Source organism: Bombina bombina, chromosome 1 (genome assembly GCF_027579735.1).
Source record: "Bombina bombina isolate aBomBom1 chromosome 1, aBomBom1.pri, whole genome shotgun sequence".
In the NCBI taxonomy this organism is placed as follows: domain Eukaryota; kingdom Metazoa; phylum Chordata; class Amphibia; order Anura; family Bombinatoridae; genus Bombina; species Bombina bombina.
The window spans coordinates 1,211,976,260-1,212,004,210 of record NC_069499.1 but is presented as its reverse complement, the minus strand read 5'-3'; the positions used below and the strand labels follow the sequence as shown (position 1 = coordinate 1,212,004,210).

Here is a 27,951-nt window from a genome sequence, read left to right as displayed (position 1 = left end):
ATTGACATATGCCACAGTTGTGATATTGTCTGTCTGAAAACAAATAAATGATTCTCTCTTCAACAGAGGCCAAACCTGAAGAGCCCTGAAAATAGCACAGAGTTCTAAAATATTAATTGGTAACCTCGCCTCTTGAGGTTTCCAAACTCCTTGTGCTGTCAGAGATCCCCAGACAGCTTCCTAACCTGAAAGACTTGCATCTGTTGTGATTACAGTCCAGGTTGGACGAACATAAGAGGCCCCTTGAACTAAACAATGGTGGTCTAACCACCAAGACAGAGAGAGTCGAACGTTGGGATATAGGATATTGACTGTGATATCCTTGTATAATCCCTGCACCATTGAACCAGCATACAAAGCTGAAGAGGTCTTATATGAAAACAAGCAAAGGGAATGATTGAGACTGACGGTTTTGACAAGCTGAAACCCGTTTCATTCGTCTCTTGCCTGTTAGAGACAGAGTCATGGACACTGAATCTATCTGGAAACCTAAAAAGGTGACCCTTGTCTGAGGAATCAAGGAACTTTCCGGTAAATTGATCCTCCATCCATGTCTTTGAAGAAACAATACTGGTTGTTTTGTTTGAGCTTCGGCAGAATGTAAAGACTGAGCTAGTACCAAGATATCATCCAAATAAGGAACACCGCAATACCCTGGTCTCTGAATACAGAGAGTAGGACACCAAGTACCTTTGAGAAAAAACTTGGAGCTGTCGCTAGGCCAAATGAAAAAGCGACAAATTGGTAAGCCTGTCTAGAAAAGAGAATCTCAGAAACCAATAGTGGTCTGGATGAATCAGAATATGAAGATATGCATCCTGTAAGCCTATTGTGGACATATAATGACCTTGCTGAACAAAAGGCATAATAGTCCTTATAGTAATCATTTGAAAGATGGCACTCTTACAAAACGACTGGTATGATATCCCCTGAAAGCTCCAGATCTGAAACACACTTCAGAAAAGCCTGTGCCTTCACTGGATTTACTGGGACGTGTGACAGAAAAAAAATCTTCTCACAGGAGGTCTTCCTCTGAATCCTAATCGATACCCTTGAGAGACAATACTCTGAATCCAATGATTTTAAACAGAATCTGTCCAAATGTTTTGGAAAAAAATTCAATCTGCCCCCCCACCAGCTGAGCTGAAATGAGGGCCGCATTTTCATGCAGACTTGGGGGCTAGCTTTGGTTTCTTAAAGGGCTTGGATCTATTCCAACTTGGAACCAGATTCTTTGGGGGAAGTATTGGCTTTCTGTTCCTTATTTTGTCGAAAAGAACGAATACGATTAGAAGGTTTTAGATTTACCCTTAGGATTATATCCGGAGGCAAAAAACTCCCTTCCCCCAGTGAAAGTTGAGATAATTGAATCCAACTGAAAACCAAATAAATTATTACCTTGAAAAGAAAGAGATTTTAAAGTAATTAAAGTAATCTAGACTTAGATACCATGTCAGCATTCCAATATTTAATCTACAAAGCTCTTCTAGCTAAAATAGCTAAAGACATAGATTTAACATCAATTTTGATGATATCAAAAATAGCATCACAGATAAAATGATTAGCATGTTGAAGCAAGCAAACAATGCTAGACAAACCAAAATCTGTTTCCTGATGCGCTAAACTTTACAACCAAAAAGTTGATGCAGCTGCAACATCAGCCATGGATATAGCAGACATAAGAATATAGCCAGAAAATAAATAAGCTTTCCTTAGATAAGATTCAAGCTTCCTATCTAAAGGAACCTTAAAAGAAGTACTATCTCATAGGAATAGTAGTACGTTTGGCAAGAGTAGTAATAGCCCCATCAACTTGTGGGGATTTTTTCTCTAGCTGCTGGCAAAGCATACAGCATACAACTTTTTAAACCTAAAAGAAGGAATAGAAGTACTAGGCCTATTCCATTCCTTAGAAATCATATCAGAAATGGCACCAGGAACTGGAAAAACCTCTGGAGTAACCACAGGAGGTTTGTAAACAGTATTTAAACGTTTACTAATTTTAGTAACAAAAGGACTAGAATCCTCAATATCCAAAGTAACCAACACTTCTTTGACAAATCTACTTATCTCTTTAAGATGGAGTATATTCGTCCTCCCCCGTGAGAGGACAAAAGGCTTATTGGGGAAACGGGCATGGAAGGCACGGAGGAGGGCGGGAGCATGATCATCAGAGGAGGGAACCCATGAACGCTCCTCCGGACCGTAGCCCCTCCAGTGAACCAATTACTGTACGCGGCCCCTGGACATACGAGAGTCAATAATGCTGCTGACCTCATATTCCACATGGTTGTCAACAAAGATAGGACGGGGACGAGGCAACACAGTGGTAAACCGAATACAAACCAATAGTTTCGAGAGGGAGACATGAAAAACATTGGGGATGCGCATTGCAGGTGGAAGGTCAAGAGCGTAAGCCGCAGGTTTGACCCGTTGGAGTATTCGAAAAGGACCAACATAACAGGGAGCCAGTTTATTGGAAGGCACACAAAGGTTCAAGTTGCGGGAGGACAGCCAAACTCTCTCACCAACCTGGTAGGAAAGCGTGGGCAGACACCTACGATCAGCCTGGAACTTTTGGCGCTGCATAGAACGATGAAGGCAATCCTGAATCTGCACCCACGTGGAACGGAGTTGCCGGAGATGCTCCTCCAAAGCCGGAATACCCTGAGACATGAATGAATCGGGCAACAAGGATGGTTGAAACCCATAATTCGCCATGAACGGGGATAACTTGGAGGAAGCATTAATAGCACTATTACGAGCAAACTCTGCCCAAGGTAACAGTTCAGACCAATTATTTTGGTGATCTGAGACATAGCAACGGAGGAACTGTTCCAGAGCTTGATTAGACCGTTTCGCAGCCCCATTGGATTGAGGATGATATGCTGAGGAGAAGGAAAGCTGGATCCCCATTTGAGCACAAAAGGAACGCCAAAATCTGGAGACAAACTGGCTACCCCGGTCCGACACTATCTCCTTGGGTAACCCATGTAAACGGAAGACCTCCCGGGCAAAAATTGAAGCAAGCACCTGAGCGGTAGGCAACTTCTTCAAGGGAATACAATGTGACATTTTCAAAAAACGGTCAACCACCATAAGGATAACAGTATTGCCATTGGAAACAGAGAGCTCAACAATCGAGTCCATGGAAAGATGTGTCCAAGGACGCTCACCATTAGCAATAGGTTGAAGAAGACCCACAGGAAGACGTTGAGGAGTCTTATTCTGTGCACAAATTGAGCAGGAGGCAACATACACAGCAACATCAGAACAAAGACCTGGCCACCAGAATTGTCGAGTGACAGATCAAATCATTTGGTTCTTGCCTGGGTGACCTGCAGCTTTAGGACAGTGGTAGGTGTGCAAAAGTTTAGTTCGAAGATTCTCAGGAACAAAACACTTACCACTAGGTTTCTCAGGAGGTGCATTGGTTTGTGCAGCCAGGATCTCCTCCCCCAAGGGAGAAGTCAAATTAGTACGTATGGTAGCCAAAATATGGTCAGGAGGTATAACTGGAGTAGGTACAGACTCCTCCTTGGACAGAGGCGAAAATTGTCGAGAGAGGGCATCAGCCCTAACATTCTTACTACCAGGCAGGTAGGAGAACACAAAATTAAACCGAGACAAAAATAGCGCCCATCTGGCCTGTCGAGGTGACAAACGTTTTGCTTCAGAAAGATAAGTTAAATTCTTGTGGTCAGTAAGAATGAGCACTGGCACGCTAGTACCGTTGAGAAGATGCCTCCATTCCTTGAGTGCCAAAATTATAGCCAGTAATTCCCTTTCGCCAATTTCATAATTGCTCTCCGCTGGAGACAATTTCTTAGAGAAGAAACCACACGGATGCAAGGAACCGTCAGGTGTAGGACATTGAGACAAGAGGGCACCTACTCCAGTCTCAGACGCATCGACCTCAAGAACGAAAGGCAGGACAGGGTTAGGATGAGCCTTAATAGCAGTAGGTGACCAATGGAGTGGATCATTCTCTTTACGGGTCATGTCTGTGATAGGTTTGACCAAGGAAGAAAAGTTTTTAATAAACTTTCTATAGTAGTTGGCGAACCCCAAAAAACGTTGAATAGACCGAAGACCAACTGGGCGAGGCCATTGCAGAACTGCAGATAACTTGTCAGGATCCATGGAGAACCCTGCAACGGAGATAACGTAACCTAGGAAGGTTACTTGAGTCTGATGGAACTCACACTTCTTGAGTTTACAAAACAGGCCGTTCTCACGTAATTCTCTGAAGAACCCATGTAACATCAGAACGATGAGCCTCAAGTGTGGGTGAGTGTATGAGGATGTCGTCTAAGTACACCACAACACACTGTTGCAACATATCTCGTAGGACATCATTAATAAATTCCTGGAAAACAGCAGGAGCATTACAGAGGCCAAAGGGCATTACAAGATACTCATAATGCCCGCTCCTGGTGTTAAATGCTGTTTTCCATTTGTGGTCCTCCTTGATCCTAACGAGATTGTACACTCCTCTCAAATCAAGTTTAGTAAAGACCATAGCTCCCTTGAGGCGGTCAAAGAGTTCCGTAATGAGCGGAATAGGGTAAGCATTCATAATGGTAAGACAATTAAGACCCCTATAATCGATGCATGGTCTTAACACGCCACCCTTTTTCTTCACAAAGAAGAAGCCAGCCCCTGCAAGAGAGCAGGATTTGCGGATGATCCCCTGCGACAGAGCATCGGCAACATACTCCTCCATAGCACAATTCTCTGCAATAGACAGAGGGTAAACCCGGCCCCGAGGAGGAAGGGCTCCAGGTTGCAGGTCTATGGCACAATCGTAAGACCTGTGAGGAGGCAATATACCGGCACGCACCTTGTCAAAAACGTCTAGGAACTCTCGGTACTCCTCTTGCAATTGAGATACCAAAGAAGTGCACAAGACTTTAACTGGTTTGCGAAGACAAGTGGAAATACATTGCGGAGACCACAACAAAATTTTGGACCTACGCCAATCGAGACTGGGATTGTGCTTTTGGAGCCAGGGATAACCCAGAACAACCGGAAAATGCGGAGAGTTTATCACCTGGAACTGGAGGGTTTCAAAATGGAGAGCCCCTACAGCCATGGATAACGGAGCAGTTTCGTGAGTAACGAGTGCGGGCTGAAGGGGCCTGCCATCAATGGACTCAATAGCAAGCGGAACGGACTGAGGCAAAACAGGAATGGAGTGTTTTGATACAAAAGCACTGTCAATTAAATAGCCAGCAGCACTGTAGTCAACAAGAGCCTGGGTGACTATGGAGGAGTCCACCCAGGAAAGGACAACCGTGACCAAAGGTTTGTCCTTTAGCGGTTCCGGGGACGAGGATAAATCACCCAAGGTCTGCCCCCGATAGGACCTTAGGTTTGAGCGTTTCCCGGCCATGTAGGACAAGACTTCAAAAGGTGGCACTGTAACCCACAATAGAGGCAGAGCCCCTCCCTCCTCCGAAAGGCCCTCTCCGCTGCGGAGGGACGTGTGAATCCCAACTGCATCGACTCCGCAGTACCTGGTGACTCGGGACCAGGAGGCAAGGGAGGAGAGGGTGTCATGGGTGGCAACGAACACGCAGGAAACAACGGAACAGGAGGCTTCCGCAAACGCTCCTTGAAAGAGGGTCTCTCACTTAGTCTGATGTCAATTAGGATCAAAAAAGACACCAATGCCTCAAGATCCTCTGGTAAATCTCTGGCAGCAACTTCGTCTTTAATCGCATCAGAGAGCCCATGAAAGAAGGCGGCAACAAGGGCTTCATTGTTCCAACCTACCTCTACGGCAAGTGTACGGAACTCGATGGCATACTGAGCAACAGATCTTGTACCTTGCTGAATGGACATGAGTCGTTTAGCAGCAGAGGAGGAGCTAGCCGGAACATCAAATACCCTTCGAAAGGAGGCCACAAATTTAGGGTAATTTGAAATCACAGGATTATTAGTCTCCCACAAGGGATTAGCCCAGGCAAGAGCTGTGTCAGAGAGTAACGAGATTAGAAATCCCACCTTTGCTCTGTCAGAGAGAAACGCCTGAGGAAACATCTCAAAGTAAATGCCCACCTGGTTCAAAAACCCTCTGCACTGATTAGGATTGCCTCCATATCGCTGAGGTAGAGGTGCAGAACCGGACATGCTCCTGGTAGGACTAGGTGCAGCAGCGGAAACAGGAGCAGCCATAACTTGCAGGACATTTTGGTCCAAATGTGCAGTGCAAGTCAGCAGGGTTTGCATGGCTAGTGCAAATTGATCCAAGCGGTGATCCTGTTCATCCATCCTGGAAATTATGGCAGGTAAAGGTGGATTATCAGCACCATCAGGATTCATGGCCTTTGCGTAATGTCAGGGTGCCAGGAATCAGACTGAGACGAGAAGTGCAAAAATAATCACACCTTTATTAATAGCAAAAAATAATAAAAAGTCCACAAGTCAAATAACAAGCCAGGAATAAAAAAACAGAGCTGGTAGTCAGACGAGCCGAGTCAGGAGCCAAAGCGAGTAGTCAGATGAGCCGGAATCAGGAACAAGGAAAACAGCAGAGTCAGGAACAAGCCAGGAAACAGGAGGGACGTCAGATAGCCAAGTAATATACTGGAGCTCTCACAAACAGGTCTGAGACAACGCAAAGGCAAAGCATACTGAACAGAGGCCCTTAAAATAATAAGTGATGACATCACAATTCTGAGACTGCATCCTGTCTCACACGGATGATGCACACCAGTCTGGCCATAAAAGGAAGTGCAGGAAAAGAGCAGCATCCCCCATAATGCACCATAGTCTGCAAGAGATGTGTGTAAAATGGCTGCCAGCAGCACATGGCAAACAAAACAGGTAAAAACCCTGACACAGATTGAGATATCTTGCAAATTTAAGAGAAAAAAAACAACATATAAAAGCAAAATTATCAATTTCTTTATATGGCAGTTTCAGGAATGAGAAAAAAATGCAACCTTGTGTACGGAAACCTGGCGTCAACTAAGACGCCGGAAATGACGAGTTTGCGTCACCAAACGTACCTTCGCGCCAAAACAATTCTCGCGCCAAGAATGACGCAATAAATAGCAGCATTTCTCCAACATAGGTGTGTCCGGTCCACGGCGTCATCCTTACTTGTGGGATATTCTCTTCCCCAACAGGAAATGGCAAAGAGCCCAGCAAAGCTGGTCACATGATCCCTCCTAGGCTCCGCCTACCCCAGTCTCCACGGAGATGGCTTAGAGTTTTTTAGTGTTTAACTGTAGTTTTTATTATTCAATCAAGAGTTTGTTATTTTGAAATAGTGCTGGTATGTACTATTTACTCAGAAACAGAAAAGAGATGAAGATTTCTGTTTGTATGAGGAAAATGATTTTAGCAACCGTCACTAAAATCCATGGCTGTTCCACACAGGACTGTTGAGAGCAATTAACTTCAGTTGGGGGAACAGTGAGCAGTCTCTTGCTGCTTGAGGTATGACACATTCTAACAAGACGATGTAATGCTGGAAGCTGTCATTTTCCCTATGGGATCTGGTAAGCCATGTTTATTACGATCGTAAATAAGGGCTTCACAAGGGCTTATTAAGACTGTAGACTTTTTCTGGGCTAAATCGATTCATTATTAACACATATTTAGCCTTGAGGAATCATTTTATCTGGGTATTTTGATATAATAATATCGGCAGGCACTGTTTTAGACACCTTATTCTTTAGGGGCTTTCCCAAAGCATAGGCAGAGCCTCATTTTCGCGCCGGTGTTGCGCACTTGTTTTTGAGAGGCATGGCATGCAGTCGCATGTGAGAGGAGCTCTGATACTTAGAAAAGACTTTCTGAAGGCGTCATTTGGTATCGTATTCCCCTTTGGGCTTGGTTGGGTCTCAGCAAAGCAGATACCAGGGACTGTAAAGGGGTTAAAGTTCAAAACGGCTCCGGTTCCGTTATTTTAAGGGTTAAAGCTTCCAAATTTGGTGTGCAATACTTTTAAGGCTTTAAGACACTGTGGTGAAAATTTGGTGAATTTTGAACAATTCCTTCATGTTTTTTCGCAATTGCAGTAATAAAGTGTGTTCAGTTTAAAATTTAAAGTGACAGTAACGGTTTTATTTTAAAACGTTTTTTGTACTTTGTTATCAAGTTTATGCCTGTTTAACATGTCTGAACTACCAGATAGACTGTGTTCTGAATGTGGGGAAGCCAGAATTCCTATTCATTTAAATAAATGTGATTTATGTGACAATGACAATGATGCCCAAGATGATTCCTCAAGTGAGGGGAGTAAGCATGGTACTGCATCATTCCCTCCTTCGTCTACACGAGTCTTGCCCACTCAGGAGGCCCCTAGTACATCTAGCGCGCCAATACCCCTTACTATGCAACAATTAACGGCTGTAATGGATAATTCTGTCAAAAACATTTTAGCCAAAATGAACACTTATCAGCGTAAGCGCGACTGCTCTGTTTTAGATACTGAAGAGCATGACGACGCTGATATTAATGTTTCTGAAGGGCCCCTAACCCAGTCTGATGGGGCCAGGGAGGTTTTGTCTGAGGGAGAAATTACTGATTCAGGGAACATTTCTCAACAAGCTGAACCTGATGTGATTACATTTAAATTTAAGTTGGAACATCTCCGCATTCTGCTTAAGGAGGTATTATCCACTCTGGATGATTGTGACAAGTTGGTCATCCCAGAGAAACTATGTAAAATGGACAAGTTCCTAGAGGTGCCGGGGGATCTCCCAGAAGCTTTTCCTATACCCAAGCGGGTGGCGGACATTGTTAATAAAGAATGGGAAAGGCCCGGTATTCCTTTCGTCCCTCCCCCCATATTTAAAAAATTGTTTCCTATGGTCGACCCCAGAAAGGACTTATGGCAGACAGTCCCCAAGGTCGAGGGAGCGGTTTCCACTTTAAACAAACGCACCACTATACCCATAGAGGATAGTTGTGCTTTCAAAGATCCTATGGATAAAAAATTAGAAGGTTTGCTTAAAAAGATGTTTGTTCAGCAGGGTTACCTTCTACAACCAATTTCATGCATTGTCCCTGTCGCTACAGCCGCATGTTTCTGGTTCGATGAGCTGATAAAGGCGGTCGATAGAGATTATGGACAGAATCAATGCTCTCAAATTGGCTAATTCTTTCACCCTAGACGCCACTTTGCAATCGGCTAGGTTAGCGGCTAAGAATTCTGGGTTTGCTATTGTGGCGCGCAGAGCGCTTTGGTTGAAATCTTGGTCGGCTGATGCGTCTTCCAAGAACAAGCTACTTAACATTCCTTTCAAGGGGAAAACGCTGTTTGGCCCTGACTTGAAAGAGATTATCTCTGATATCACTGGGGGTAAGGGCCACGCCCTTCCTCAGGATCGGCCTTTCAAGGCGAAAAATAAACCTAATTTTCGTCCCTTTCGTAGAAACGGACCAGCCCAAAGTGCTACGTCCTCTAAGCAAGAGGGTAATACTTCTCAAGCCAAGCCAGCTTGGAGACCAATGCAAGGCTGGAACAAGGGAAAGCAGGCCAAGAAACCTGCCACTGCTACCAAGACAGCATGAAATGTTTGCCCCCGATCCGGGACCGGATCTGGTGGGGGGCAGACTCTCTCTCTTCGCTCAGGCTTGGGCAAGAGATGTTCTGGATCCTTGGGCGCTAGAAATAGTCTCCCAAGGTTATCTTCTGGAATTCAAGGGACTTCCCCCAAGGGGGAGGTTCCACAGGTCTCAGTTGTCTTCAGACCACATAAAAAGACAGGCATTCTTACATTGTGTAGAAGACCTGTTAAAAATGGGAGTGATTCATCCTGTTCCATTAAGAGAACAAGGGATGGGGTTCTACTCCAATCTGTTCATAGTTCCCAAAAAAGAGGGAACGTTCAGACCAATCTTAGATCTCAAGATCTTAAACAAGTTTCTCAAGGTTCCATCGTTCAAGATGGAAACCATTCGAACTATTCTTCCTTCCATCCAGGAAGGTCAATTCATGACCACGGTGGATTTAAAGGATGCGTATCTACATATTCCTATCCACAAGGAACATCATCGGTTCCTAAGGTTCGCATTCCTGGACAAGCATTACCAGTTCGTGGCGCTTCCTTTCGGATTAGCCACTGCTCCAAGGATTTTCACAAAGGTACTAGGGTCCCTTCTAGCTGTGCTAAGACCAAGGGGCATTGCTGTAGTACCTTACTTGGACGACATTCTGATTCAAGCGTCGTCCCTTCCTCAAGCAAAGGCTCACACGGACATTGTCCTGGCCTTTCTCAGATCTCACGGATGGAAAGTGAACGTGGAAAAGAGTTCTCTATCTCCGTCAACAAGGGTTCCCTTCTTGGGAACAATAATAGACTCCTTAGAAATGAGGATTTTTCTGACAGAGGCCAGAAAAACAAAACTTCTAGACTCTTGTCGGATACTTCATTCCGTTCCTCTTCCTTCCATAGCTCAGTGCATGGAAGTGATCGGGTTGATGGTAGCGGCAATGGACATAGTTCCTTTTGCGCGCATTCATCTGAGACCATTACAACTGTGCATGCTCAGTCAGTGGAATGGGGACTATACAGACTTGTCTCCGAAGATACAAGTAAATCAGAGGACCAGAGACTCACTCCGTTGGTGGCTGTCCCTGGACAACCTGTCACAAGGGATGACATTCCGCAGACCAGAGTGGGTCATTGTCACGACCGACGCCAGTCTGATAGGCTGGGGCGCGGTCTGGGGATCCCTGAAAGCTCAGGGTCTTTGGTCTCGGGAAGAATCTCTTCTACCGATAAATATTCTGGAACTGAGAGCGATATTCAATGCTCTCAAGGCTTGGCCTCAGCTAGCGAGGGCCAAGTTCGTACGGTTTCAATCAGACAACATGACAACTGTTGCGTACATCAACCATCAGGGGGGAACAAGGAGTTCCCTAGCGATGGAAGAAGTGACCAAAATCATTCTATGGGCGGAGTCTCACTCCTGCCACCTGTCTGCTATCCACATCCCAGGAGTGGAAAATTGGGAAGCGGATTTTCTGAGTCGTCAGACATTGCATCCGGGGGAGTGGGAACTCCATCCGGAAATCTTTGCCCAAGTCACTCAGCTGTGGGGCATTCCAGACATGGATCTGATGGCCTCTCGTCAGAACTTCAAAGTTCCTTGCTACGGGTCCAGATCCAGGGATCCCAAGGCGGCTCTAGTGGATGCACTAGTAGCACCTTGGACCTTCAAACTAGCTTATGTGTTCCCGCCGTTTCCTCTCATCCCCAGGCTGGTAGCCAGGATCAATCAGGAGAGGGCGTCGGTGATCTTGATAGCTCCTGCGTGGCCACGCAGGACTTGGTATGCAGATCTGGTGAATATGTCATCGGCTCCACCTTGGAAGCTACCTTTGAGACGAGACCTTCTTGTTCAGGGTCCGTTCGAACATCCGAATCTGGTTTCACTCCAGCTGACTGCTTGGAGATTGAACGCTTGATCTTATCGAAGCGAGGGTTCTCAGATTCTGTTATCGATACTCTTGTTCAGGCCAGAAAGCCTGTAACTAGAAAGATTTACCACAAAATTTGGAAAAAATATATCTGTTGGTGTGAATCTAAAGGATTCCCTTGGGACAAGGTTAAGATTCCTAAGATTCTATCCTTCCTTCAAGAAGGATTGGAAAAAGGATTATCTGCAAGTTCCCTGAAGGGACAGATTTCTGCCTTGTCTGTGTTACTTCACAAAAAGCTGGCAGCTGTGCCAGATGTTCAAGCCTTTGTTCAGGCTCTGGTTAGAATTAAGCCTGTTTACAAACCTTTGACTCCTCCTTGGAGTCTCAATTTAGTTCTTTCAGTTCTTCAGGGGGTTCCGTTTGAACCCTTACATTCCGTTGATATTAAGTTATTATCTTGGAATGTTTTGTTTTTAGTTGCAATTTCTTCTGCTAGAAGAGTTTCAGAATTATCTGCTCTGCAGTGTTCTCCTCCTTATCTGGTGTTCCATGCAGATAAGGTGGTTTTACGTACTAAACCTGGTTTTCTTCCAAAAGTTGTTTCTAACAAAAACATTAACCAGGAGATTATCGTACCTTCTCTGTGTCCGAAACCAGTTTCAAAGAAGGAACGTTTGTTGCACAATTTGGATGTTGTTCGCGCTCTAAAATTCTATTTAGATGCTACAAAGGATTTTAGACAAACATCTTCCTTGTTTGTTGTTTATTCCGGTAAAAGGAGAGGTCAAAAAGCAACTTCTACCTCTCTCTCTTTTTGGATTAAAAGCATCATCAGATTGGCTTACGAGACTGCCGGACGGCAGCCTCCCGAAAGAATCACAGCTCATTCCACTAGGGCTGTGGCTTCCACATGGGCCTTCAAGAACGAGGCTTCTGTTGATCAGATATGTAGGGCAGCGACTTGGTCTTCACTGCACACTTTTACCAAATTTTACAAGTTTGATACTTTTGCTTCTTCTGAGGCTATTTTTGGGAGAAAGGTTTTGCAAGCCGTGGTGCCTTCCATTTAGGTGACCTGATTTGCTCCCTCCCTTCATCCGTGTCCTAAAGCTTTGGTATTGGTTCCCACAAGTAAGGATGACGCCGTGGACCGGACACACCAATGTTGGAGAAAACAGAAATTATGTTTACCTGATAAATTACTTTCTCCAACGGTGTGTCCGGTCCACGGCCCGCCCTGGTTTTTTTAATCAGGTCTGATAATTTATTTTCTTTAACTACAGTCACCACGGTACCATATGGTTTCTCCTATGCAAATATTCCTCCTTAACGTCGGTCGAATGACTGGGGTAGGCGGAGCCTAGGAGGGATCATGTGACCAGCTTTGCTGGGCTCTTTGCCATTTCCTGTTGGGGAAGAGAATATCCCACAAGTAAGGATGACGCCGTGGACCGGACACACCGTTGGAGAAAGTAATTTATCAGGTAAACATAAATTCTGTTTTTGCGACCTCGCGAGCCTAATTTCGCCCGTGAAAATTAATGAAAAAGCAGTCAAATTTGAAGAAAAGACTATACCCCAGGTAGTAAAATATAACTTTTTAAATATTTTTCCCAATTTTTGAAACTGATAGTCTGCAAAAGGAAATGTACATAAACCTGACTCATGGCAAATAGAAGTACAATACATATATTTAAAACTTTATAATAATACATAAAGTTCCAAACCATAGCTGAGAGTGTCTTAAGTAATGAAAACATACTTACCGAGACACCCATCCACATATAGCAGATAGCTAAACCAGTACTGAAACGGTTATCAGTAGAGGTAATGGAATATGAGAGTATATCGTCGATCTGAAAAGGGAGGTAGGAGATGAATCCCTACGACCGATAACAGAGAACATTTGAAAAGATTTCCTGTGAGGAAAACCATAGAATCAATAGGCGATACTCCCTTCACATCCCTCTGTCAAACGCTGTACTCTGAGAGGAATCGGGCTTTAAAATGCTGAGAAGCGCATTTCAACGTAGAAATCTTAGCACAAACTTACTTCACCACCCCTATAGGAGGCAAAGTTTGTAAAACTGAATTGTGGGTGTGGTGAGGGGTGTATTTATAGGCATTTTGAGGTTTGGGAAACTTTGCCCCTCCTGGTAGGATTGTATATCCCATATGTCACTAGCTCATGGACTCTTGCCAATTACATGAAAGAAAAGTAAATATGAGGTTTTAAGGGAAGTGAAAGTCAAAATTAGACTGTCACGATGTCTCTTACTTATTTATATTATTAATTTTTTTCTCGTTCCGTTGGTATCCTATGTTGAAGAGCATACCTTGTTAGGCTCAGGAGTAGCACTATATGTCAGCATGCACGTTTGTGAGCCTACCTAGGTATACTCTTTAAGTAAGGATACAAAGGGAATAAAAGTAAACTGGAAAGTTGGAAAGTTCTCCGCTCCCCCCATACATTTATATATATATTTATACTCTCTTGCCATCTTTGTCTGAGGTAGTAGGGAAATGGAAGCTGTGGAATCACTCCATGTGAACATACATAAAATGCTTGTAGGTTTGTCCGTAGGTGGCCGTCATTACTATGAGACAAGACAACTTTACCTACGTATACCTTCCCCACCATTTAGTATGTGGTTCGGGAAATTTATAAATCACTAATGCAATAAAGCTGTTTAATATGATTGTTTCCTAAGACATGATCAACATTTAGAATACAACTTCTCATAAAGAAGTTAAAAAAACAAAAAATCAACTCTCTAGAGTTGCATAAATTCCTGTGGTAGAATACTTGATTGTTGAAGAATTTACATTATGACACTGAACTCATTTTTTGGGGGAGTGGGGACGGGTGCTTTCGAAAGTTGCATACTGGGTGAGAAAATATGACTGTCTTACCAGTCGGCTACTAGTCCACTCAAATTTAGAAGTCTTATGTTTTTGTACACTGCAATGTCTTAAACTAATGAAATTTCCAACACTGATTACAGATATCTCTTTTCTTTTTCTTTTTTTGTTTCACTTTAGAACTATCATCCCTCCCTTTGGTTAAGCTGGATTTTTCATGTAATAAAATTACTGAAATTCCTGTAAATTACAGAAAACTCCATCATCTAGAATTAATAATTTTGGATAATAATCCTATGCAGATACCTCCAGCACAGGTAGGAAGTGCATTTTAAATGTGCATGTTTGTTTGTTTTTGGCACATATTGATATATATGTTCTTAAAGTAAGTGCAGAAGATATTGTATATATTTTAGCTTACACTTTATACACATATAGCTTGTAGCTATACATTGTTGGTTTTTATGATTGTAACCTCTCTTTTAACTATTAATGATGCGTGACCTGTTAAAGGGATAGGAAAGTCCAAATTAAACTTGCATGATTCTGATAGAGCATGTCATTCTTTACACTTTTAAATTCACTTCTATTTTCAAAAGTGCTTGGTTCTCTTGGTATCCCTTGTTGAAAAAGAATACGCACATATCCTACACTAATGGGAGCTAGTTGCTGATTGGTCCCTGCACACATTTGTGTCTCGTGATTGGCTGGCTAGATTTGTTCAGCTAGCTGCCAGTAATGCAATGCTGTTCCTTCAGCTAATAGAAGTACATTTATTTTTTAAAATTTAAATTTCTTTCTGAATCTTATTTTTTTTGTGGGGAGGGTTTCTGTAACTTTGTATTGTATTTTTTTTTAAATTTTATTATTATGACCTCCTCAGATTTGCCTGAAGGGAAAAGTGCACATATTTAAGTATTTAAACATTCAAGATTGTTGCAGAATAGAAAAGAAACCAGACTCTCTGGACTTGCCTTCTTTAGTAAAGAGAATTACTTGCCAGCCGCTCACAGACAGGTATGTTACATTACTGCATTTGTTCAATAATGTGTTTTCAGCCTTTCATCTACCTTTTTTACATATGAAGGGCTCTATTTATCATTCCAATTCTCCTATATTTTCTCCTAAAAGTTTTCATGGGAAATATATTACCCTATTTATCATTCAAAACTACTCCTAAAATTGGGCAAGTTCGACTGTAAAATTCTCCTACTCTGTTCTCACTTTCCTTGGAGAACATGTTCTCCAAAAAAAGGGTTAATTTAGATCTTTTCAGTCATATTTCATATAGTTCTCATAATTCTACTAGTTACAAATTTATCATTTATATTCTCCTGTGGAGGACTGAAAGTTCTGCAAGTTCCTGCCTTAAAGTTCCAGTTGATAGCTACAGTGGAGAACAGCATTAGAAATCTATTCTCTACCAGTTGTAGAAGCAGTTACACAAAAAAAAGGGCTCTACAAGGTGCAAAAATTATCTATAACAAAGCACAATAATAATGGTTATTGGAGTGCAATAATAATTTATGATGGTGAAAAAAACATATATAATGGAGCACCAAAATAATATATAACAGAGCACAAAAATTATATCTATTGGGAGATAAAAATAAGATATAAAAAAGCGCTAAAATTGAAGCACTAAAACAATGAAAATGTAGGTCTATTTTCTTATATGAAAGTTTGCTGAAGAGGGGCGTTCACAAAGCTACTAGGAAGGCTGTATAAATATTTCTGTTGGTTTATATATAAATGACATGGAGAATAGTTGCTTATTTTTATTGATAAATAAGGAGAAGATACTAATCCGACTGGAGAAATGTATCATTAGTTCTCCTCAGCTCTCCCATGGAGAGAAAAAAACTTTTTTATGATAAATATGGGCGCACATGTGCTCCTCTCCTAAGGAGAGCTGTGGAGAACTGATAGGAGAACAGAAAGGAGAATTCCCCAAATGATTGATAAATGGAGCCCAAAGTATTCAGTGTTCTCTATTTTAATACTTCTCTCATAGATATTTTGTCATTTTCATATAATAAGTTTTCACTGAGAGTGGAAATAAAATTGCATTGTTGTTTTTTCCTTCAGCATAGAGGACTTCTATCCGAATAAAAACCATGGCCCTGACTCTGGGATTGGTAGTGACAATGGAGATAAGCGCTTGTCAACTACTGAAGTAAGACCTTTTAATGTATTACTTTGTCTATATGGGTTTTGATTTGTTTGTGGGTCATTATATATGGCTGCTCTTAGTTGTTAGATAATGTATTTTTAGACATGCACATTTAGGTTCGGATGAAGATAAAAAAAATAAGTACATTTGTGCTAGTCGTTGCATTTGTCTCTTTAAGAAAAAACAAACTAATGCACACAAAAAATGTCACTGTAGCTTAACATGTGCAAATGGATTAAACACACAGGTAAACGCTCACTTGGGAACTTTAAGTATGGCAGCCACCAAGTAAGATATGTCTGGTCAGCAAATCAGGAGCACTTCTCACGCGTAGCTGCCAATCACCATACATTTTCTGCTTAATAGATTCAGTGTGTCACAAAAAAATCACAAACTATGGATGACTCTGATATGTTAGAGGGTACTCCCTCTTTAAATAAACCTAATAATGTTGTCTATTGTGAGGAGGTTATTACAACTGAGCCATCCACCTCTGAGGGTTCTCCTCCCGTGAGGTGCGTTCCCTACACTCGTCTCCAATTGCACATGCAGCTCCCCAGGGCACTATTAATCCTCCCGCGGGAGGGTCCTTTGGCCACCAGATTTCGCTGATCAGTTACAAACAGTGGTTTCTGTGGCTTTTAATGCCTTACCATGCCCTGCGCAAGCAAAAGGTGAAACATAGCTATCTGTCCCAGGGGTCATCTACTCCACTGGATGTCTCTGACAGATTATCAGCTGATGAGGACGACTCCGACTCTCTGACAGATTATCAGCTGGTGAGGACGTTTTTTCTGGGTCAGAATCGGCGTCTTCTATACCTCCGTCTGTGGAGGAGCCAGATTTTAAATTTAAGATGGATCATTTGTGCATTCTGCTGAAAGAGGTGCTTGCTACATTGGAGGTTCCGGAACCGAAATTGCCGGAGGAACCTTCGATCCCTAAGTTAGATAGGGTTTACGAGGACAGGGTGGTGCCTCAGACTTTCCCGGTCCCCATTAAAATGGCAAATGTTATTAAGAATGAATAGGAGAAACTTAGTTCGTCCTTTTCCCCTTCTACTACTTTTAAAAAGCTGTTCACCGTTCCGGACTCGCAGCTTGAGCTGTGGCGGCCATTCCTAAGGTGGATGGTGCTATCTCCACGCTCGCTAAGAGAACGACTATCCCGCTTGAGGATAGCTCTTCGTTCAAGGAGCCCAGGGATAAAAAATTGGAGTCCATGTTGAGAAAGATGTTTCAACTCACGGGGTTTGTGTTTCAACCGGCAATGGCGGTCGCTGCGGTTGTCTTCGTTCTCTTGCTATCTGTATTTGAAAAAGAAGGCATCTAAGCTTCTTATTTGGTTCAGACTCTGGACAACACTTTTTTATTGGTGGATAAATTTATCCACCAATCAGCAAGAACAACCCAGGTTGTTCACCAAAAATGGACCGGCATCTAAACTTACCTTCTTGCATTTCAAATAAAGATACTAAGAGAATGAAGAAAATTTGATAGGAGTAAGTTAGAAAGTTGCTTAAAATGTTATGCTCTATCTTAATCACAAAAGAAAAAAATTGGGTTCAGTGTCCCTTTAAGGGTACCTCATTCGTTCATCTGTGATGCAAATATGCAGATTATTCGCCTGAATGCCAAAACATCAGGTTTTTCTGTTTTAGCCCGTAGGGCTCTATGGTTAAAGTCGTGTTCTGCTGACATGACTTCCAACCAAGTCTAGATTACTTTCCCTCCCGTTTACAGGGAAGGTTGTTTTTGGTCCATATCCACGGTCACGGGTGGCAAGGGTGCCTTCCTGCTGCAGGATAAGAAGAATAAGCCTAAGGGGTCTACTTTTCATCCCTTTCGTTCGGACAAGTCTCATCGCCAGCAACCTGCCGCGCAGACAGAGCAGTCCAAGGGATCGTGGAAGCCAGCTAACTCTTGGAACAAAACCAAGCAGAACAATAAGCCCGCCTAGACAAGTTACCTTGAGATTTTTACATAAAATCTTAGTTATACATAATATAACCACCTTGCGATACATTTTCATTATTTATTTTGCCTCTTTTTCGTGTAATTTAGCTCTGAAAATTCAGCAATTATATTTCTCAAAGCATGAAAAGCACCCTGACTTCTCAAGGCTAACCCTACTGCATATCTTCCTCTAATTGGCTTTTACTGATCACAACTGCAAAACAAAACCCTATGACCGTGAATAGCCTGGTAGTCTTCTGCTGAAGCCCAGATTACCTCCTCCAAATAAGGCAAATAATGGGCGGAGTTTGGCTATTAAAAATAACTGCACTAAAAAGGATGTTTGTTATAAAAAACGTTAAGACTAGTCTTGTGCAGCTCTGAATAATTTGTTTCAGATGATAATTCAGAACGAATATTCTGCAAATTTAAAAAACTGAATATTCGTGTGCTGCACTATAATTCTGTATTTGATTTGTTTCAACTGAACCGAATGCCGAATATTCGTAAACATTTACATTTGTTAAAACGAATGTAAATGTTTTCTACTCCTGTAACCTTAAGACTCCTATTAGCGTGACTCAATGCACTACAGGTACATTAGTGTTGCGGATCCCTTCTCCTTTTAGCGCAATGGGTTTGCGCGCTAATCCGACCTTTCTTCACAGAATACACGGCCTACATCTCCTATTGGCACTGCCCTGGACTCTGTAAAGAAGGTGGGATTAGCGCCCCCCCCGTCTGCGCTAAAAGAGAAGTGATCCACTGCACTAATGTGCCTGTAGTGTACTGGGGAGCCAAGCTAATAGGAGCGTTACAGGTAAGTAATACACCTAATTTAAAAAATAACAAATATATTAATGAATTATATTTGTTATTATTTAAATTAGTTAGTGAATTGATTTGGATATTCGTTTTGTTAAAACAAAATGGATATGCGCATTTTAATTACGAATTGGTATTCATAACAAAACTAATGCACAGCCTTTGTTAAGACTTGGCTGATATGCTATTCTATAGCAACACAACACAAATGTATTGTAATTAATAGGTGTTTACTGTCCCTTTTAAGAAAAGTGTTAATTTGAGCTGATTTTGTATATTAGATTCACACAAATAATGAAAAAAATGTAATACACATTTTGTTACCCTTGTTTATTGTTGATGTATTTTTTTCTCCCTCCCTTCCAAAGCCATCAGATGATGATACAGTAAGCCTTCATTCTCAGGTATCAGAATCTACGAGAGACCCGGCACTGAAACATGACAATCACTTAATAGGAAGCAAACCTGATTCCCATAAAGGTAAGAATGTACTTTAATTTGGTGTAGTAGACTTGATTCTGCTGTTTTACATAGTAACATTGTAGATAAGGCTGAAAAAAAGACATAAGTCCATTAAGTTCAACCTATACAAATCCTAATAAACTTACAATAAAAGCTCCAGTTGAGCTTAAATTAATCCCATTAAAAAGGTGACCCATTTAACACAAGTAATTCTATCCCTGAATTCTGTTTCTAGCCTGAAATGTATCTAAGCCATTAGCATTCACTACCTCCTTAGTTAATGAGTTCCACAATTTGATTGCTCTTACAGTGAAAAAACATTTACGTTGCTGAAGATTAAATCTCCTTTTCTCCAGCCTTAAATTGCGACCTTTTGTCACAAACAATTTTCTTTTAATAAACGGAGCTTCCACCATCTCTGTATATGGACTAAAAGAATGGTGATAGGGGGTGCGCTTATTATGTGCAATGATATTTTAAATAATAATAACAGTGAGAAAATCAGTGACAATTATATGTCAATATACACAATGGTGATGTTATATCAGTGAAATCAATATATATAATTAATTAAAAAATAACATAAATTGTGCAAATATAAATCTAAAAGAAAAAGAATTAAAAAGTCCTTAAGTAAACTGTGGATAGTTCCAATGTAGATGGATGAATAGACACAATCAGGCAGCTGTCTGTAGAGGATCAAGGCCACGACTCAGAGTCAGTAATCTGCAGATAATAGAAGACAGAAGTGCCACATGGCCCAATATTGTAGAAAATATTTGGATTTATAAAGGTGTAATGGTTGCACTCACACAAGATATGACACCCCTAATGGTGTAGAAGAAACAGTCTGGGGTCAAAAACAGTCACCCAGAAGACTGACCTCCGGTGGGTGTGTAGTAATCTGTGGAAGACAATACAAAGCACAAAAGAGTGCCTATATAGCGTAGTATTGCTGAGGCAAATGGATTATATTATGATATATGAAATGCACTCACATTTGTTGGAGCACCTCCGTGGGATCAATCTGGTCACCCAGTAGACTTAATCACTGGCATCCAGGAACTCTCAATGGTCCATAAGCAGATATGGGGTGTAGATGGTATAGCAAAAAGCAGGCAGCAAGTGGTAAGTAATATAACTTACTTTATTTAAAAGGTTAAAAATTGTAGCAACGCGTTTCTCAGCCACCAGTGGCTGTTTCATCAGGCTTAATCTGTATATGGGCCTTGAATATATTTATATAAAGTAATCGTATCTCCTCTCAAGCGCCTTTTTTTCTAGAGGAAATTTTTCTTCTACAAGATATGACGAGTCCACGGATTTCATCCTTACTTGTGGGATATTAACCTCCTGCTAACAGGAAGTGGCAAAGAGCACCACAGCAGAGCTATATATATATATATATATATATATATATATATATATATATATATATATATATATATATATAGCCCCTCCCTTCCCTCCACCTCCAGTCATTCTCTTTGCCTGTGTTAGTAATAGGAAGAGGTAAAGTGAGGTGTTAGTTTAGATTCTTCAATCAAGAAGTTTTTTATTTTAAAATAATGCCAGAGAGTGCTATTTCTTTCATGTAATTAGCAAGAGTCCATGAGCTAGTGACGTATGGGATATACATTCCTACCAGGAGGGGCAAAGTTTCCCAAACCTTAAAATGCCTATAAATACACCCCTCACCACACCCACAATTCAGTTTTACAAACTTTGCCTCCGATGGAGGTGGTGAAGTAAGTTTGTGCTAGATTCTACGTTGATATGCGCTCCGCAGCAAGTTGGAGCCCGGTTTTCCTCTCAGCGTGCAGTGAATGTCAGAGGGATGTGAGGAGAGTATTGCCTATTTGAATGCAGTGATCTCCTTCTACGGGGTCTATTTCATAGGTTCTCTGTTATCGGTCGTAGAGATTCATCTCTTACCTCCCTTTTCAGATCGACGATATACTCTCATATATACCATTACCTCTGCTGATTCTCGTTTCAGTACTGGTTTGGCTTTCTACAAACATGTAGATGAGTGTCCTGGGGTAAGTAAATCTTATTTTCTGTGACACTCTAAGCTATGGTTGGGCACTTTGTTTATAAAGTTCTAAATATATGTATTCAAACATTTATTTGCCTTGACTCAGAATGTTCAACTTTCCTTATTTTTCAGACAGTCAGTTTCATATTTGGGATAATGCATTTGAATTAATCATTTTTTTCTTACCTTCAAAAATTTGACTCTTTTTTCCCTGTGGGCTGTTAGGCTCGCGGGGGCTGAAAATGCTTCATTTTATTGCGTCATTCTTGGCGCTGACTTTTTTGGCGCAAAAATTCTTTTCCGTTTCCGGCGTCATACGTGTCGCCGGAAGTTGCGTCATTTTTTGACGTTATTTTGCGCCAAAAATGTCGGCGTTCCGGATGTGGCGTCATTTTTGGCGCCAAAAGCATTTTAGGCGCCAAATAATGTGGGCGTCTGATTTGGCGCTAAAAAATATGGGCGTCGCTTTTGTCTCCACATTATTTTAGTCTCATTTTTCATTGCTTCTGGTTGCTAGAAGCTTGTTCTTTGGCATTTTTTCCCATTCCTGAAACTGTCATTTAAGGAATTTGATCAATTTTGCTTTATATGTTGTTTTTTTTTTTTTTGTCTTACATATTGCAAGATGTTTCACGTTGCATCTGAGTCAGAAGATACTACAGGAAAATCGCTGTCTAGTGCTGGAGCTACCAAGCTAAGTGTATCTGCTATAATTTTTGGTATCTGTTTCTCCAGCTGTTGTTTGTATTGCATGTCATGACAAACTTATTAATGCAGATAAAATTTCCTTTAGTACTGTTACATTACCTGTTGCTGTTCCGTCAACATCTAATTTTCAGAGTGTTCCTGATAAACATAAGAGATTTTATTTTTTAAATCCATTAAGAAGGCTATGTCTGTTATTTCTCCTTCTAGTTTACATAAAAGTCTTTTAAAATTTCTCTTTTTTCAGGTGAATTTTTAAAATGAACATCATCATTCTGATACTGATAAATCTTTGTATTTGTTCAAGATGGAATTTATTCGTTCTTTATTTAAAGAAGTATTAATTGCATTAGAAATAGAGGATTCTGGTCCTCTTGATACTAAATCTAAACGTTTAAATAAGGTTTTTAAATCTCCTGTAGTTATTCCAGAAGTGTTTAATCTCCCTGATGCTATTTCTGAAGTAATTTCCAGGGAATGGAATAATTTGGGTAATTCTTTTACTCCTTCTAAACGTTTAAGCAATTATATCCTGTGCCATCTGACAGATTAGAGTTTTTTTGGGACAAAATCCCTAAGGTTATGGGGCTGTCTCTACTCCTGCTAAATGTACTACTGTTCCTACGGCAGATAGTACTTTATTTAAGGAAAATTGAATCCTTTCTAAGAAAAGCTTACTTATGTTCAGGTAATCTTCTTAGACCTGCTATATTTTTAGCGAATGTTGCTGCAGCTTCAACTTTTTGGTTAGAAGCTTTAGCGCAACAAGTAACAGATCATAATTTTATAGCATTATTATTATTTTATAACATACTAATAATTTTATTGGTGATACCATCTTTTGATATCATTAGAGTTGATGTCAGGTATATGTCTCTAGCTATTTTAGCTAGAAAAGCTTTATGGATTAAACTTGGAATGCTGATATGTCTTCTAAGTCAACTTTGCTTTCCCTTTCTTTCCAGGGTATTAAATTATTATCTCAATTGTTTCTGGAAGGAAGGGAACTTTTTTACCAAAGGATAAAAAATCTAAGGTAAATTTAGGTCTAATAATCTTTTTCGTTCCTTTCCTCACAACAAGGAACAAAAGCCTGATCCTTCATCCTCAGGAGCGGTATCAGTTTGGAAACTATTTCCAGTTTGGAATATATCCAAGCCTTATAGAAATCTATAGCCAGCTCCTAAGTACCCATGAAGGTGCGGCCCTTATTCCAGCTCAGCTGGTATGGGGCAGATTACGTTTTCTTCAAAGAAATTTGGATCAATTCCGTTCTCAATCTCTGGTTTCAGAACATTGTTTCAGAAAGGTACAGAATTGGCTTCAAGTTAAGGCCTCCTGCTAAGAGATTTTTTTTCTTTCCCGTGTCCCAGTTAACACAGCAAAGGCTCAGCATTTCTGAAATGTGTTTCAGATCTAGAGTTGGTTGGAGTAATTATGCCAGTTCCAGTTCTGGAACAGGGGCTGGGGTTTTATTTTATCTCTTCGTTGTACCAAAGAAGGTCAATTCCTTCAGACCAGTTCCGGATCTATCAATATTGAATCGTTATGTAAGGATACCAACATTCAAGATGGTTACTGTAGGACTATCCTGCTTTTTGTTTAGCAAGGGCATTATATGTCTACAATAGATTTACAGGATGTGTATCTGCATATTCCGATTCATCCAGATCACTTTTAGTGTCTGAGATTCTCTTTTTAGACAAGCATTACCAGTTTTTTGGCTCTACCGTTTGGCCTAGCCTCAGTTCCAAGAATTTTTTTCAAAGGTTCTCGGTGCCCTTCTTTCTGTAATCAGAGAACAGGGTTTTGGTATTTCCTTATTTGGACGATATCTTGGTATTTGCTCAGTCTTCTCATTTTCGAAGAATCTCATACGAATCGACTTGTGTTGTTTCTTCAAGTTCATGGTTGGAGGTTCAATTTACCAATCAGTTCATTGATCAATCAGGCAAGGGTAACCTTTTTAGGTTTCTAGATAGATTCAGTGTCTATGACTCTGTCCTTGTCAGACAAGAGAAGTTTAACATTGATATCAGCTTGTCAAAACCTTCAGTCACAATCATTCCCTTTGGTAGCCTTATGCATGGAAATTTTAGGTCTTAGGACTGCCGCATCAGATGCGATCTCCTTTGCTCGTTTTCACATGCGACCTCTTCAGCTCTGTATGCTGAACCAATGGTGCAGGGATTACTCAAAGATATCTCAATTAATATCTTTAAACCGATTATACGACACTCTCTGACATGGTGGACAGATCACCATCATTTAGTTCAGGGGGCTTCTTGTTCTTCCGACCTGGACTATAATCTCAACAGATGCAGTCTTACAGGTTGGGGAGCTGTGTGGGGGTATCTGACGGCACAAGGGGTTTGGGAATCTCAGGAGGTGAGATTAACGATCAATATTTTGGAACTCCGTGCAATTTTCAGAGCTTTTCAGTCTTGGCCTCTTCTGAAGAGAGAGTTGTTCATTTGTTTTCAGATAGACAATGTCACAACTGTGGCATACATCAATCATCAAGGAGGGACTCACAGTCCTCTGGTTATGAAAGAAGTATCTCGAATTTTGGTTTGGGCGGAATCCAGCTCCTGTCTAATCTCTGCGGTTCATATCCCAGGTATGGACAATTGGAAAGCGGATTATCTTAGTCGCCAAACGTTGCACCTGGGCGAATGGTCTCTTCACCCAGAGGTATTTCCTCAGATTGTTCAAATGTGGGAACTCCCAGAAATAGATCTGATGGCTTCTCATCTAAACAAGAAACTTCCCTGGTATCTGTCCGGATCCCGGGATCCTCGGGCGGAGGCAGTGGATGCATTATTTCTTCCTTACAAGTGTCATCCTGCCTATATCTTTCCGCCTCTAGTTCTTCTTCCAAGGGTATTCTCCAATATTCTAAAGGAATGCTCGTTTGTCCTGCTGGTAGCTCCAGCATGGCCTCACAGGTCTTGGTATGCGGATCTTGTCTGGATGGCCTCTTGCCAGCTGTGGACTCTTCCGTTAAGACCAGTCTTTCTGTCTCAAAACCTTTGTTTTAAGGTATGGAGTTTGAACGCTTGATTCTTGGTCAAAGAGGTTTCTCTGACTCTGTGATTGATACTATGTGACAGGCTCGTAAATTTGTATCTAGAGAGATATATTATAGAGTCTGGAAGACTTATATTTCTTAGTGTCTTTCTCATCTTTTTTCTTGGCATTCTTTTTGAATGCCGAGAATTTTACAGTTTCTTCAGGATGGTTTAGATAAAGGTTTGTCCGCAAGTTCCTTGAAAGACGAATCTCTGCTCTTTCTGTTCTTTTTCACAGAAGGTTTGCTAATCTTCCTGATATTTATTGTTTTGTACAACCTTTGGTTCGTATAAAACCTGTCTTTAAGTCAATTTCTCCTCCTTGGAGTTTGAATTTGGTTCTGGGGGCTCTTCAAGCTCCTCCTTTTGAACCCATGCATTCTTTGGTCGTTATATTACTTTCTTGGAAAGTTTTGTTTCTTTTGGCCATCTCTTCTGCCAGAAGAGTCTCTGAATTATCTACTCTTTTGTGAGTCTCCTTTTCTGATTTTGCATCAGGATAAGGCGGTGCTGCGAACTTCTTTTGAATTTTTTACCTAAGGTTGTGAATTCTAACAACATTAGTAGAGAAATTGTGGTTCCTTCATTATGTCCTGATCCTATGAATTCTAAGGAGAAATCATTGCATTCTTTGGATGCTGTTAGAGCTTTGTAATATTATGTTGAAGCTACTAAGTCTTTCCGAAAGACTTCTAGTCTATTTGTCATCTTTTCCGGTTCTAGAAAAGGCCAGAAAGCTTCTGCCATTTCTTTGGCATCTTGGTTGAAATCTTTATTTCATCATGCCTATGTTGAGTCGGGTAACACTCCGCCTCAAAGGATTACAGCTCATTCTACTAGGTCAGTTTCTACTTCCTGGGCGTTTAGGAATGAAGCTTCGGTTGATCAGATTTGCAAAGCAGCAACTTGGTCCTCTTTGCATAATTTTACTAAATTCTACCATTTTGATGTGTTTCCTTCTTTTGAAGCAGTTTTTGGTAGAAACGTACTTCAGGCAGTGTTTTCAGTTTGAATCTTCTGCTTATGTTTTTTCATTAAAATTTTATTCTGGGTGTGGATTATTTTCAGCAGGAATTGGCTGTCTTTATTTTATCCCTCCCTCTCTAGTGACTCTTGCGTGGAAAGATCCACATCTTGGGTAATCATTATCCCATACGTCACTAGCTCATGGACTCTTGCTAATTACATGAAAGAAAACATAATTTATGTAAGAACTTACCTGATAAATTCATTTCTTTCATATTAGCAAGAGTCCATGAGGCCCTCCCTTTTTTGTGGTGGTTTTGATTTTTTTGTATAAAGCACAATTATTCCAATTCCTTATTTTATATGCTTTCGCATTTTTTTCTTATCACCCCACTTCTTGGCTATTCGTTAAACTGAATTGTGGGTGTGGTGAGGGGTGTATTTATAGGCATTTTAAGGTTTGGGAAACTTTGCCCCTCCTGGTAGGAATGTATATCCCATACGTCACTAGCTCATGGACTCTTGCTAATATGAAAGAAATGAATTTATCAGGTAAGTTCTTACATAAATTATGTTTTTCCTCAGGGGGAAATCGTTAGTCTATTGCTTCACAAGGAGAAGCGGAGACATATTTTTTTCTCCCTGATGTTTATGATCTTAGCAAAACATTATCTAAGATCCATAATGGTTCCCACAACGTAGCTGAAGGTATGTGTGAGAAAATCTTCATTGTGGAATCCGGTATCTTGCTACAAGCAACTTTGAGGTATGTGCAGTCTTTTGTTTTTCTGGGGAGACTTGGTATACCAGAACAGGCTGACATTGTCCCCTATAGGGGGAAGGGTAAGGAGTATGCACTAACAAAAATATTTGTGTATCTGAAATCCCTTTATTAATTTATTAATTTATTTATGGCCTGAAGTTATATAGAGGGGCTTATGTATGGGCTTGACGCTGGGAGACTTAAGCGGTTTATGGATGAATGCAGGGGTTTGGTCTGCATTAGGATCGCATGTTTTTTACTTTCATTTTTATGGCAGGCATGTTTGTTTGGACCCTTTCGGGTCCTAGTCACAATTCAGTACGCCCACGGTGGGCAGGGCCTATTTCTTTCATGTAATTAGCAAGAGTTCATGAGCTAGTGACGTATGGGATATACATTCCTACCAGGAGGAGCAAAGTTTCCCAAACCTTAAAATGCCTATAAATACACCCCTCACCACATCCACAATTCAGTTTTACAAACTTTGCCTCCCGTGGAGGTGGTGAAGTAAGTTTGTGCTAGATTCTACGTTGATATGCGCTTCGCAGCAGGCTGAAGCCCGGTTTTCCTCTCAGAGTGCAGTGAATGTCAGAGGGATGTGAAGAGAGTATTGCCTATTTGAATACAATGGTCTTCCTCTAGGGGATCTATTTCATAGGTACTCTGTTATCGGTCGTAGAGATTTCCTCTCCTACCTCCCTTTTCAGATCGACGATATACTCTTATATACCATTACCTCTACTGA

The 27,951-nt window shown here is 41.1% G+C and overlaps 1 protein-coding gene across 1 annotated transcript in view; it reads left to right on the top strand.

Annotated features, from left to right (window-relative positions):
* LRCH2 (leucine rich repeats and calponin homology domain containing 2) overlaps positions 1–27,951 on the top strand; it is a 600,694-nt gene that overhangs the window by 232,277 nt on the left and 340,466 nt on the right. The window contains exons 5-8 of the mRNA XM_053700216.1: positions 14,429–14,565; positions 15,132–15,265; positions 16,337–16,424; positions 19,570–19,681. Coding sequence (XP_053556191.1) covers positions 14,429–14,565; positions 15,132–15,265; positions 16,337–16,424; positions 19,570–19,681 — 471 coding nt within the window. The remainder of the gene's footprint in view (positions 1–14,428; positions 14,566–15,131; positions 15,266–16,336; positions 16,425–19,569; positions 19,682–27,951) is intronic.